Here is a 13,499-nt window from a genome sequence, read left to right as displayed (position 1 = left end):
AGTGTGGAGAGAAATCAGAGTTAATGTTTCGGGTCAAGTGACCCTTCCTCACTCGACCCGAAAAGTAAACTCTGATTTCTCTCCACACTTGTTGCCAGACCTGCTGAGCTTTTCCAGCAATTTCTATTTTTGTCTCTATATAAATACAAGTCTTTTCTCTTCACTCTTGGAGACATGGTCTTATGTTCGGATCCATTTACACTAACGCAATTCCATCCAGTTACTCCCATCTGACCTAAGTGACCATCCGTGAAACAGTCCATTTCTGCATGCAGCAAGATCAGGGCAACATTCACTCACCAGTTAAGTAATAATTTACATTTGTGCCATACAAGTACCAGGCAATGACCACCTGCCACAAGACAAAACCTGAACAACTTCTCTTGAAGTCCAATGGCATTCCATCTCTTACCATTAACATTCTGGGGTTATCACTGAGCAAAAACTCTACTGGACTCTCCACATAAATACATTGGCTACAAGACCAGGTCAAGGGTAGGAATCCTGCAGCAAGTAACTCACTTCCTGACTCCCCAAAGCCTGTCCACCATTTACAAGTCACAAGTCAGGAGTGTGATGGAACACTCCCCACTTTCCTGCAAGGGTGAAGTTCCAACAGCACTCAAGAAGCTTGACACCATCCAGGCCAAAGCAGCCCACTTGATTGGCACTACACCCACAAACATCTACCAATGATGCTCAGTAAGCAGCAGTTTGTATCATCTGCAAAATGTGCTGCAGAAATTCACCAAAGATCTTTAGACAGCACCTTTCATACCCACAAACACTTCCATCTAGAAGGACAAGGACAGCAGACACATGAGAACACCATCACCTTCAAGATCCCCTCCAAGCCACTCACCATCCTGAATTGGAAATATATCACCATTCCTTCACAGTCACTGGGTTAAAATCCTGAAACTCCCTCCCTCCCACATTATGGGTCAACTTACAGCATAGGGCCTGCAGTGGTTCAAGAAGGCAGCTCACCACCACTACGTTCTCAAGTGCAACCAGGGACAGACAAGAAATGCTGGCCCATTCAGCAACACTCTGAGCCCATGAACGAATAAAAAAACCACCAGTTCCAAATTCTCCTCCCAAATCACACACCATTCTAAATTTGGGCATATAATCGCTTGCCTTCCTTATTGAGTTGTGTGATACTTTTATCTAGCTACATGGACTTGAATGTTTCAAGAAGACAGTCTACTGCTGTTTTCATTTTGGACAATTGTAATGGCTTTGCCAACAATGTCCACATCCAAAGAGTGAATGAGAAGAAACAGAGCTGTTGACTTGTTGAAAATGTCAACTGTATTAACTGTTGCGCTAACTGAGGTGACAGCAAAGGATCTTTCTCCACCATTCTATCTCCTCCCTGCTTTTGTGCACTGAGTCCTTGTTTTATTGAGTAAATATAAGTTCTTCAGTCATAGCTTCCTCCTTTTGTTTAAATGCAATGATTTCACTGGACAAGTGTTTGGAAGTGTTTTGAATAAAAATTTATTGATGCATTTCATGTACACACATGCTGTGCATTATGACAGGAGACTTCAGCACATCAGCAAACTACACAAGCTATTGTACACCAGCTACATTTATAATGGAGTTATTAATGTTCAGCGAAAGTGGTACACATTGTGACATCGTGAAATTAGATCTTTTGTACAATCTTGAATGTGGCATGCAAGCCTCACTTGTTGACAATCCATCAACAGAATGGATCAACTTAGTGCAATGAGACAAGAATCTGTGTGTGTGCACACCACACACATAATTAGCAGTTTAGTGGTTAGTCACTGCTCTACTGAACACTGTGTAATACAGGATCTCCTACCCTACAGAAGCTGATGGGCAGCTATTTTGTGAGAGGTTAAGCCAGTGTTACAGATTTGACCACATATGTGGTTAAGACGTCCCACAAGAAGCACACTGCTTTTAGGTGGACGAAGGATTTTTCAGCAATAGGCCAACACAATGGGAATGTCTGAATACTGTGGAGCACATGGTCATTCCAAGGGGCCCTGGCTGGTCTAGGTGGCTGGCCAAGCCCTCCCACAAGGTATCTACACCCTGTACTGCCATCAAGGACAAAACCTGAACTGGGCAAACTCTTTTCCACTCTCTACCTCATCTGGAAGTGTTTATGTTTGATCCTTTTCGTTTCCTTCATCAACTCTGCTGGATTGCTTGCTTTTGATTGACGGTGGCTCAGTGGTTAGTACTGCTGCCTCACAGCACCAGGGACCTGGGTTCGATTCCAGCCTCCAGTGACTGTCTGTGTGGAGTTTGCACATTCTCCCTGTGTCTGCGTGGGTTTCCTCCCACAGTCCCAAAATGTGCAGATTAGGTGGATCGGTCAGGCTAAATTGCCTGTAGTGTCTGGGGATGTGCAGGCTAGGCAGGTTAATCAAGGGAAATGCAGGGTTACAGGGTAGTGGGTGGATCTGGGCGGGATGCTCGTTGGAGGGTTGGTGTGGAATCAATGGGCTGAATGGTCTGCTTCCACACTGTAGGGATTCTATAACCGTCATCACACAGATTTTGCAGCAAAAAGTGAATCCCTAGCGTGGAAACAGGCCATTCGGCCCAACAAGTTGTACACCGCCCCTCTGAAGAGCATCCCACCCAGACCCAACTCCCTACCCTTTTCCCTGTAACCCTGCATTTCCCATGTCTAATCCACCTAACTTACACACCCCTGGACACTAGGAGAAATTTAGCATGGCCAATCCACCCTAACCTGCACATCTTTGGACTGTGGGAGGAAACCGGAGCACCCAGAGGAAACCCACGCAGACACAGAGAGAATGCAAGGAAAGAACGGAGAGGACCTGGGAGCTTACCCACAACCAAATAGTGAGACTGCCAGTCGCTGTGATTTCAACACACAAGTATAACCTCTCCAGTGGAAACCAATGTGAGGGAGGTGAGGTACTTTCCTGGGGTTGTCGAACTGCTTTGACTGAAGGTTTTGGACCTCGCGTTGTCGACTCTGGTAGCCCTGTTGCTTCAAGCTGCTTGAGTCAAACCGTCTATTCCACATTTCTAACGTTTCTGTCACGGATGGTTCCAAAAAGAACGAAGGAGGAGCCACAAGATTTGACACATCCCCATAATTTGACGTTTGCTCACAGTCATGCCAAGGAGATTAATTTCTGGACACTTTGGGGTGTTGGTAACTTAATTTACATCCATGAGGATTGATTACCATTCAAGAATACATTACTGGATTAACAAACCTGCATCATTTATTATACAGTCCAATTGATGCCGGGTGTATTTTAACTCGACTGTCATTCCCTTTGGGTTGGTACAAGCTGCTTGAACCACAGACAGTGCAAAGTGTCCCAACTGTTGTCTTTACCAGTAATCATGTAAGTTACTTTCAAAGCACAATGCTTAAGGAAATGAGAGCTCTTGCAAAGACATCCTTTTGCATTGTTTTATATTTGACTGTATTTGCCATTTTGCAAAGCTCGTTGCAGTGGTGAGATGCAACTGAAAATTATGTAAAGATTGCAAGCCTTTGTGAAATTATTTCCACTAATGTCAATATTTTCCATCAGTACAGTAGCATTTATTCCTCCCGTCTGCAGATTAAACCTGGAGCTGGTTTTGAGATGCAAGGGAAACTTGGTATTTTAAGTAATGACACAAAAACTGCAAGGCATGTTACACTTTGAGAGAAATCTCCACGCACATTGACGATATATATCCCTTCAGTACATAGGGTCAGGGTGTGTAGCCAATCTTTAAATGCAGGCTTGCAAAGTCTGATTCCTCACAACTGATGGCTAACCTTTACAAAATAAAACATTTCCACGTGATAAATTGCAGCAAAAGGTGCTTTTGGTTAATGTGGTACTTTCTTTAGAGGCACGATATTGTCATATTTTAAGGATGTTTGATCTCAAAAGTCTGTTGATAGCAATAAACCAAATATAACACTGCACTCAATACTATTCTGGCAATTAAAGATGGCAAGAATTTCACAATTCCATTTTACCATAAAAATCAGGAGGTTCCGGTTTTCAGATATGAAAACAATTAATTTATAAAAACAATAATTAAATATGATGCAATAAATGCTTTGAGAATCATAATAAAACATTTTTAACATCTGCTTCAAAATGAACATTCAGTAACCATGAAAGAATACCTGAGTTTTCTAAAACACATTACAATGTCCCCTAATCCATACTGTGCATCACTGCAAGATTCATACATAGTGCAATTAAACCAGTACCTCTCCAGGGAAATTCACTCACTCAGTTTCAATATCAACTTCCTTTTCTTTTTAGAAGAGAAAATTTGAGAAGCCAGCAGAAGCGAAGTAAATATCGTCGAGATTCACATTGATCTTAACAGTGTGGATAATAGTTCACCATGATGGAGGGATTACTATAAATTATTAACACAGTAAATGTGAGTGAGCTTCTATAGTGGTTATTTAATTGCAGGATGAATGATACTTCGGTTTGTTGCTCTTGCTGACCGCTCTGGCCAGGGAGAAGATTTGCAGAATTACATGTGTAAAAAAGACAGACTTGCATTTAAATGGATGATTTGAACTGCTGCTTGAAGGATCACTGTTAGTTATACCACGATATCTATGAAGGCTACATGAATCTTCTTAAAGTAGCGCAGTCTTCAAAATCATAGTACTGCTGGACGGATTGAAGCCAAGTCTTTTGCGCCCCTGCATCTATGTGTTCAGAACTCTAGGAAAGGACAAATGTAACTTTGTCAGCTTTGAGGATACAATAACATTTCTGCACCGTATCTGGAGAAAAGAGATGTGATTGCTTTGTCCTGAAAAGATATAAAAAATTAAGAAATGTTCCTTCCTATTAAAATTCATTCAAATCCGCATACTTCAGATTAACATCCAATGAAAACGCAGAATGAAGATGAGGCTATTCAGCCCCTCGAGCCTATCCAACCATTCAATCAGATCCTAGCTAATCTTCTGCACATCAATTCCACTTCTTGATTGGCTTACACAACAAAAATCTTAGCAATGCTGGTCTTGAATTGACACCCCAGCATCTACAGTCATAGCTTCATGGGAAAGAGCCTTCTCTGGATAGTTGTGGCTTTAAAAGGTTACTTTGTTCTTGTTTTTTTTGAGGAGAGGTTTTAAGGCAGAGGTGTAGAACAGTCTACCAAAACCACTTGAGTAAACAGCTTGTGAGGCCTTGGAACAATAGAAGCAGCCTGAATGGGTGAGGTTGAGCTCTCACAGAACCAGGACTTTTAGTTTATTCGGCAGCAGTTGGTGCCTGGGTCTCAGAAGGGTTGGAAGGCAGTGAATCTCTCCTGGCTGCTACTCCCTCTCAGTTTTTTCTGGATGTTTTCCTCCTGGGCTGCTAGAGTTGCGTGTGAGACAATCTGTTTTCTAAATTTGCCTTTTGCCAAAGGTGTGTTTATGGGATGTTACTATTACTGGCAACAGTTACTGTTTAGTAGTAAAACAACATATTAATCTGTTAAGTTTTACAATAGAGTTAAGTTATTCCAAGTTCTTCTTTCTTTTGTTGTATTTTAAGAACAGTGTTTGAATAAATTTTCTTAACGTCAAGTAGTATGACCAATTGAATTGCATCTGGAACACAGCACCTCACATTTATATTTAAAGTAAGAAGAAGTTAGAGTCTAGGCTACCTTCTTAATATATTTTGAGAAGGTCTGGTCTGGCCCGTAACGTGTGCAAAGGTCCATCCTGATTTCACTCCTAAATGGCTAATTTTCAGATCTCTTCCCCCGACACCCCTCCCTAACCTCACCACTTTTCTATCAACTGTTCTGGATTCCGCATCAGAGAAAATATTTCCTTCCCCCTGTTGATATTCCGTTAACATGGTATTTTTAAGAATTTTCACCTGGGGATGACAGAGGCAATGCTAATAACACGGAGATACCAGATTGATATTACAGAAACAAAAGCTCCCAATAAGGCAGTGACCTTTAAGTTATGGGGCGACCATGCAGGATTGCTGCAACACAGTGTGGAGCTAGAGGAACACAGCAAGTCAGCATCTTGCAACATGTTTTTGAATAAGATCCTTGTTGTGCAGTGGTTTTAGAGACCAGAGCTGGAGCTTTGGGTACAATTTCCATTCCTGTATGGATAATGAACGAACAGAGCTATCCGTATCTCATGACCCCAGCCCTGACACCAACTTAAATCAGGCAGCCGAGTAAATGAAGCCATGTCGCCCCCCACCGGTATCATCACAGTCTGAAGATTTGACTTTTAAGGTCTCCAGTTTCTAGACTGGCGGAGTGCTATAATGGAGCTGGCAGCTCTGAAGTACAGCTCTCAGCCCTCATATACCCACACTGAACACCCCCCTCACATACCCACACTGACCCCCGCTCATATACCCACACTGACCTCCCCCATATACCCACACTGACACCCTTGTATACCCACACTAATCCCCCCATATACCCACAATGACCACCCCATATACGCACACTGACATCCCATATACCCACACTGACCCCGTTCCTCATATACCAACACTGACCACCCCCCTTTATACCCACACTGACCCCTTCATATACCCACACTGACCACACCCCATATACCCACACTGACGCTGTACCTCAAATACCCATACTGCCCCTGCCCCTCATATACCCACACTGAACCTCCCTCATATACCCACATTGACCCCGCCATATACCCACACTGACACGCCCTCATATACTCATATTGACCCCTGCCATATACCCACAATGACCCTGTCCCTCATATATCCACACTGACTCTGCCCCTCATATACCCACACTGACCACCCCATATACCCACACTGACCCCGTCCCTCATGTACCCACACTGACCACCCCCATTATACCCACACTGACTACCCCATATACCCACACTGACCCCATCCCTCATATACCCACACTGACCACCCCTCATTATACTCACACTGACCAGCCCATATACCCACACTGACCCTGTCCCTCATAAAGCCACATTCTGCAATCTCCCCTCACCCTTTCCCTCATATCACCCACACTGCCAACTCTCCCCCATCCTCACTCCTCATTTTTGCTGACACAGCACCCTTTCCCTTCATTCTACACCACCCCATACCTCTGAAATTGCCCCCCTTGCCTCACAATATTAGCCCTTGTACCAGAGCACTGCTCCCCTTACCTCATCCTTATACCCTGCTACTGGACACTGTATCCTAGACACTGCACCCCTTCTCTCTCACTCTGCTCCATACGCCTGACCCCTCTCACCCTTATCAATCCCCCTACCCCGTACATTGCAATAATTCAGGTGGGGTGAGGGGAGAATACTCTTGTGCAGGTGAGCCGAGTGGAGGGTGAGGGGGAAACGAGGGATGTTCCCATAATGCAGGCAGTTACAGAGGGTCATAGGACTGAGGTTATGAAAACAGTTCATCCAGAGAATCTGGGTGTTACATTAGAGAGGGAGAGGAACCAGAGGCAAATGAATTTCATTATTTGTGGCGTGGGCTGTTCAGTGGTTAGCACTGCTGCCTCACCACGCCAGAGACCCTGGTTCGATTCCACCTCGTGCCGAGTATGTGGAATTTGCACATTCTCCCCATTTCCGCTGGGTGCTCTGGTTTCCTCCCACAGTCCAAAGATGTGCAGGTTAGGTGGGTTGGCCATGCTAAATTGCCCCGTAGTGTTCAGGAATGCACAGGCTAAATGGATTAGCCATGGGAAATGTGGGGTTACAGGAATGAAGTGGGGAAGTGGGTCTGGGTAGGATGCTTTTTGGAGGGTCAATGTGGACTCGATGTGCCAAATGACCTTCTTCCCCATTTGTAAGGATTCTATTATTTATTGGACAAAGGTGTTGGGCTTTGCTGGTTTGAGTGGCATTTATCGACCATCTCTGGAGATTGCGGTGGCCAGTTATAAACTAGCTCTGATTCACACTGCACATGAAGACTACACCTCATGATCATTGATTAGGTTCAATGAGGAGGCTTATACAGAGTGTCCAATGGTTCCTGATGCTCAAAATTGTGCTTCCATGTAAACAATGTCATGCTGATCTCCCACAATGCCCCATGAAAGGGCAACATGCTGGAGTATCTGTATTAGGCCCCTACATGGGGCAATAGAACAATCTGATTCACTGAAACTCTCCAGTCCAGAAATCCAAAATCTGGAAACCTCCATTGTCTGGAATATTCTTTGAGTGGGCCCGTGCAGCTCTCTCTAGTTGCAGGGCCGAACACCACATGACAGTGAATGTGGTTCTAAGGTCTCTGCTCTGACTGAAGGTCAGATTACCAGGCATTGACAGTTTTACTTAGAAGCCTGCAGGAGAGGTTTTTGGTAAAACAAACAAGTTCAGGATTTATACAATTAAAAGTAACGCCTTGAATGATGTTGTAGAACAGAGAGACCTAGGGGTTCAGGTACATAATTCTTTGAAGTTTGCATCACACATAGACAGCGTGCTTAAGAAGGTGTTTAGCACACTTGCCTTCATTGCTCAGACTTTTGAGTACCGGAATTGGGATGTCATTTTGAGGTTGTTCAAGACACTGGTGAAGCCTCTTCTGGAATACTGTGTCCAGTTCTGGTAACCCTGTTTTAGGAAGGATGTTATCAAGCAGGAGAGGGTTCACAAGAGATTTACCAGGATGTTGCCGGGAATGGAGGGTTTGGGTTATAGGGAGAGGCTGGATAGACTGGGATTTGTTTCACTGGAACATAGGAGGTGGAGGTATGACCTTACAGATGTTTATAAAATCATGAGGAGTGAATGACAGGTGACTTCTCCATTTCAAGGCTAGGTGTTATATTTTTAAGGTGAAAGAAAAAAGATTTTAAAAAGACGTCTGGGCAATTTTTTTTTTACACAGAGAGTGGTTTGTGTATAAAATGAACTTCCAGAGGAAGTGGTAGATGTAGGTACAGTTACAATGTTCAAAAGACATTTGGGTAAGTACATGAATTAGAAATGTTAGGAGGGATATGAGCCAAGCTTAGGCAAGTAGGACTAGTTTAGTTTTGGATTATGGACTGGTTGGACCGAAGGGTCTGTTTCCATGCTGTATGACTCCATGGCTTTATGAGAGAGAAACGACAATGGAGAAAGGAGAAAGAGCTAATCAGGTCTGAATCCAAACTAAAAGTCTTTGCCGTGATGGTACGATGCCAGTCTTTCTGGAAAATAAAACTGCTTTCAGCTTTTTGTAATGAATATTTAGGAAATGATTAACACCCCCATCCCCACCCCACTGCCCATAGCGGACTACTGGCCATGTACATTCTGAGTCACCTTAAACCAGCTGTCCCCGTTTTATCATTGTTTTAGTATGGTGTGACATGGAAGCTGCAGTATTTGAGGCCATAGGACACTGGAGCAGAAGTAAGCCATTCAGCCCATCGAGTCAGCTCCACCATTCATGGCTAATCTGATCATGCTCAACCCCACTTTCCTGCCTTTTCCCCTTGACCTTTGATTCCTTCGGACAAATAAAACCATTTATTACTGTTTTACAACGTTGTGCCACTATGTTATATCCAAAGTACATACTTAGATCCTGTTCACACAACACATGATACATTCTAATGTTAGTCAATAATCCAGAGATGCCTCAATCCCAGGCATTCTGGACTGGACAGATTACAATGCACTATCCTCTTGTACACTTCTGAGCTCAGTTCTACCTTAGCTCTGAGGAAGGGTCACTGGACGCAAAACATTAACTCTGATTTCTCTTCACAGATGCTGCCAGACCTGCTGAGCTTTTCCAGCAACTTCTGTGTTTGGCTCTTATACACTATGTAGTCCCCAGTGTGATAATCGTTAACACCCAAACAGGAGACTGTCAGGACAATCAGTCCAATGTTGACTTTCACTGCCGAAGGTCCTACATGGAAAGTCATGTATCTATGGTGGCTGTCTCGCACTCTGGTTAGTGACAGAAGTCATCACTTCTTGGTCTACAGGTTCTGGGACAGTTGGGATCCAGGAATCCTTTGTTTGGAGGGGTTCTGATATAGGCATACTGTCTGTACCTACAGCAGTCTTGTGACTGTTTGTTTTGATATCTTATAGCACCTTCCAAACCCATGACCACTACCATCTAGAAGGACAAGCGCAGCAGATACATGAGAACACCAGAACTTTCAAGTTCCCCTCACCCTCCTGACTTGGAAGTATATCGCTGTTCCTTCACTGTCGCTGGGTCAAAATGCTGGAATTCCCTCCCTAAGGGCATTGTGGGTCAACCCACAGCACGTGGACTATAATGGTTCAATTATTCAGCTCACCACTACCTTGTGCAGGAAATTAGGGACAGCAATTAATGCCCAGCCTACGTGCCCACGTCCTACAAATGAATAAAATCAAAACCCCATCCAACAGGGACATATGACAATGTCGATTATGTGACCATCCACACTGAGTTGAGGAATTAACCAATTCTGCTCTTTAGATTCCACATGACCCCAACTCCTAATGGAATGGTAGAAGTTACCTGCAGATGGTTGTATATGGGTTTCGTCCACAGATGTAGTCAGGGATGTGATAAGAGGATTCTCCGTTGAAAGGCATCGCTCTTCGATCAAGTTCTTGTTGCAGTCATCCAAGGTCATCTTGTCACAGGATAGCTGGGTGTAGGTTGACTGGACGGTCAGGTCAATGAGGTCCTCGACAGCCTGAGCATCAGCTGGTCCATTCTGCTGCTCCTCCTCCAGCTCAACAACGTGGCTCACCTCATTGAGCGGCGAGAACTCAGGAATGGAGATGCCGTCGTCTTTTGACATGGGGCTAAGAAACACAAATATGGCAAAATGAAATGGAGCAGCCCACTTTGACAGGTCACTGTCTCCTCCATGTGGATAATCCCTGACAATTCGTTTTCATTCCAGACATGAGTTCAATACAAGAGAAAAGAATTCAGTATAAATGGGTTTGTACACTCAACCTACAGCGCAACGTTGTGAAAGGTCTCTTGAGGCATAGTGGTAGGGTCTCTATCTAAGCTGGAAGACCTAGGTTCACCTTCTTCAGAGATGTGTTGTAGCGCATTGGAACAGCTCACCACCACCTTCTCAACTAGGGACAGGCAATAAATGCTGTCTCAACCAGCGATGCCCATACCCCCTCAATGAATACAAAATACTGATTTGCTGCTTGTTTAGAGAAGGCTCGAGCCAATTAGTGAGTGTGATCTATAATTGCTGGAAGGGGATGCGTCAGACAGTGGACAGTGTGTCATGTTTTTGAGTATCTCTCACTCTGTGTCTGTGCGTGCATCTGTGTGTGTGTGTGTATGCATGTGTGCGCGCGTGTACACATTTGTGTATGTATGTATGTGTGTGTGTGTGTGTATGTACGTGTGTGTGTGTACATGTGTGTGCATACGTACGTGTGTGCGTACATGCGTTTGTGTCTGTTTGTGATGAGCTAGATGTCCTTCACTTGGCAAAATGCTTTGATGTGGGATGCTCCCCTCGAAACCCTGATGAAGACGTTACACTTGGCCGTGCAGCAGAGAGAAAGGGTCTCACTGGCCCTGATGCCTAACAGCTCCTTTCAAATTCTACACTGTCATTGTCTGCAGCAAATGCATCTTCCTCTCCGCGGAAAGGTCGACATCTATTTGTTCACTAAAGAAAAAATAATCAATCCATTCACACAACCAAGAACCATAGAATCCCTACCGTGTGGAAGCAGGCTATCGAGTCCACACCAACCCTCCGGAGAGCATCCCACACAGACCCAACCCCCCTACCCTATCCCTGTAACCCTGCATTTCCCATGGCTAACCCACCTAGCCTGCACATCTCTGGCACTACAGGACAATTTAGCATGGCCAATCCACCCTAACCTGCACAATCTTTAGACTATGGAATGAAACCAGAGCACCTAGTGGAAACCCACGCAGACACGAGGAGAATGTGCAAAATCCACACGGTTAATCACTTGAGGGTGGAATCAAACCCAGGTTTGGAGGAAGCATTGGCACATCACTTGAAATCTATGCCCTCTTGTTCTTTCATTTACAAAGCAGGAACAGCTTTTCCGTGTCTGGTCGCTCATGACTTCGAAACCCTCTCTCAAATCTTCTTTCAGCCTTCTACTCTCTAGTGGAGAACAGCCCCAACTACTTAAATCTATCCTTATGGCAGCTCAACCTCTGCGGTGAAACTTGGGACCATCGCTGAGTGCTTTGCGTCACCAACAGGTTACATAGAAAATAGGAGCAGGAGTAGGCCATTCAGCCCTTCAAGCCTGCTCTGTCATTCAATATGATCACAGCTGACCATCCAATCAATCCCCAGTTCCCGCTTTCTCCCCATACCCTTTGATCACTTTAGCTCTAAGAACTGTATCCAACTCATTCTTGAAAACAAAAAACCTCACTTCACCACAGTTGGGACTTAAACCTTTAGTCCTTGGTTTGGTGCTCCTGGTCCTGGAGTACTCAGGATGTGAGAAGTGATTTGGCAATGGGTATCAGTGAAAGCTATTATATTAAATTACCAGAGAACATCAGTTCCAGAAATAAATTTCCGATGCACGCCCACACCATTTACAGTGGTTCCCTCCTGGACTGAAGGTAAGTGTTTGATAGCTCGGCCTACCTCACATCCATGGACTGTGGTTCGTCTGTCGACTCGTCTGCACTGTTTGGTTGCTCATCCACATTGTCCGTTTGCTCGTTCCCAGTGACCACCTCCAGCCCTGGCACAATCTCAGCCTCAGCCTGAGCACAGGGTACCTCCTCCTGCTGCTTTCCATCCAAACCTAGAATGGAACAGGTACAGATTTCAACATGGGCCCTCTGTCACTTTTACCCATCACTCATCACCACCCTACCCTACAGTGGTATTCAGTAGGCCATAAGGCATAGGAATAGAATTAGGCCATTCAGTCCATCGAGTCTGCTCTGCCATTCAATAAGGTCATGGCTGATCCAATAATCCTCATTTCCACTTTCCTGCATTTTCTCCATAATCCTCCATTCCTTTAATGATTAAAAATATGTCTATCTCAGGCTTGAATATATTTAATGTCCCAGCCTCTATGGCCCTCTGTGGTAAAGAATTCGACAGACTCACTACCCTATGAGAAGAAATTCCTCCTCATCTCTGACTTCAACGTGTGACCCCTTATTCTGAGATTATGCCGTCTGGTCCTAGACTCTCCCAGAAGAGGAAACATCCCCTTTTCTGCATCTACCCTGTCAAGTCCCCTGAGAATCTTGTATTTTCCAATGAGGTCTCCTCTCATTCTTCTACACACTCACCATGTTAAAAAAAAAACTCATCTCCACCTTCAGTTCTTTTGCTGATTCTCTTCAATCTGGTTCCTGAGTGGAAATGGTTTCGGGAAAGCCACCAATCATAATCAAAGACCCCTCTGACCCCGGTTATACTCTCGTCTGTCTGGCAGAAGGTATAAAAGTTTGAATGCATGTACAAACAGATTCCAGAGCAGCTTCTTCCCCACTGTTATCATACTTTTGAAC

At 44.4% G+C, this 13,499-nt stretch overlaps 1 protein-coding gene across 1 annotated transcript in view; it reads right to left on the bottom strand.

Annotated features, from left to right (window-relative positions):
• Nucleotides 1-2,721: 2,721 nt before the first annotated feature.
• Nucleotides 2,722-13,499, bottom strand: part of LOC109920650 (MAP7 domain-containing protein 2-like) — a 36,593-nt gene continuing 25,815 nt past the window's right edge. Inside the window, exons 9-11 of the mRNA XM_048602556.1 lie at nt 12,613-12,775; nt 10,500-10,792; nt 2,722-4,727 (exon numbers count right to left, since the gene is read on the bottom strand). Coding sequence (XP_048458513.1) covers nt 4,720-4,727; nt 10,500-10,792; nt 12,613-12,775 — 464 coding nt within the window. The 3' untranslated portion in view covers nt 2,722-4,719. The remainder of the gene's footprint in view (nt 4,728-10,499; nt 10,793-12,612; nt 12,776-13,499) is intronic.

The sequence above is a fragment of the Rhincodon typus genome, chromosome 11 (genome assembly GCF_021869965.1).
Source record: "Rhincodon typus isolate 14 chromosome 11, sRhiTyp1.1, whole genome shotgun sequence".
NCBI classification, from domain to species: Eukaryota; Metazoa; Chordata; class Chondrichthyes; order Orectolobiformes; family Rhincodontidae; genus Rhincodon; species Rhincodon typus.
The sequence above is the reverse complement of the archived record's forward strand: the minus strand, read 5'-3'. Positions and strand labels throughout refer to the sequence as shown.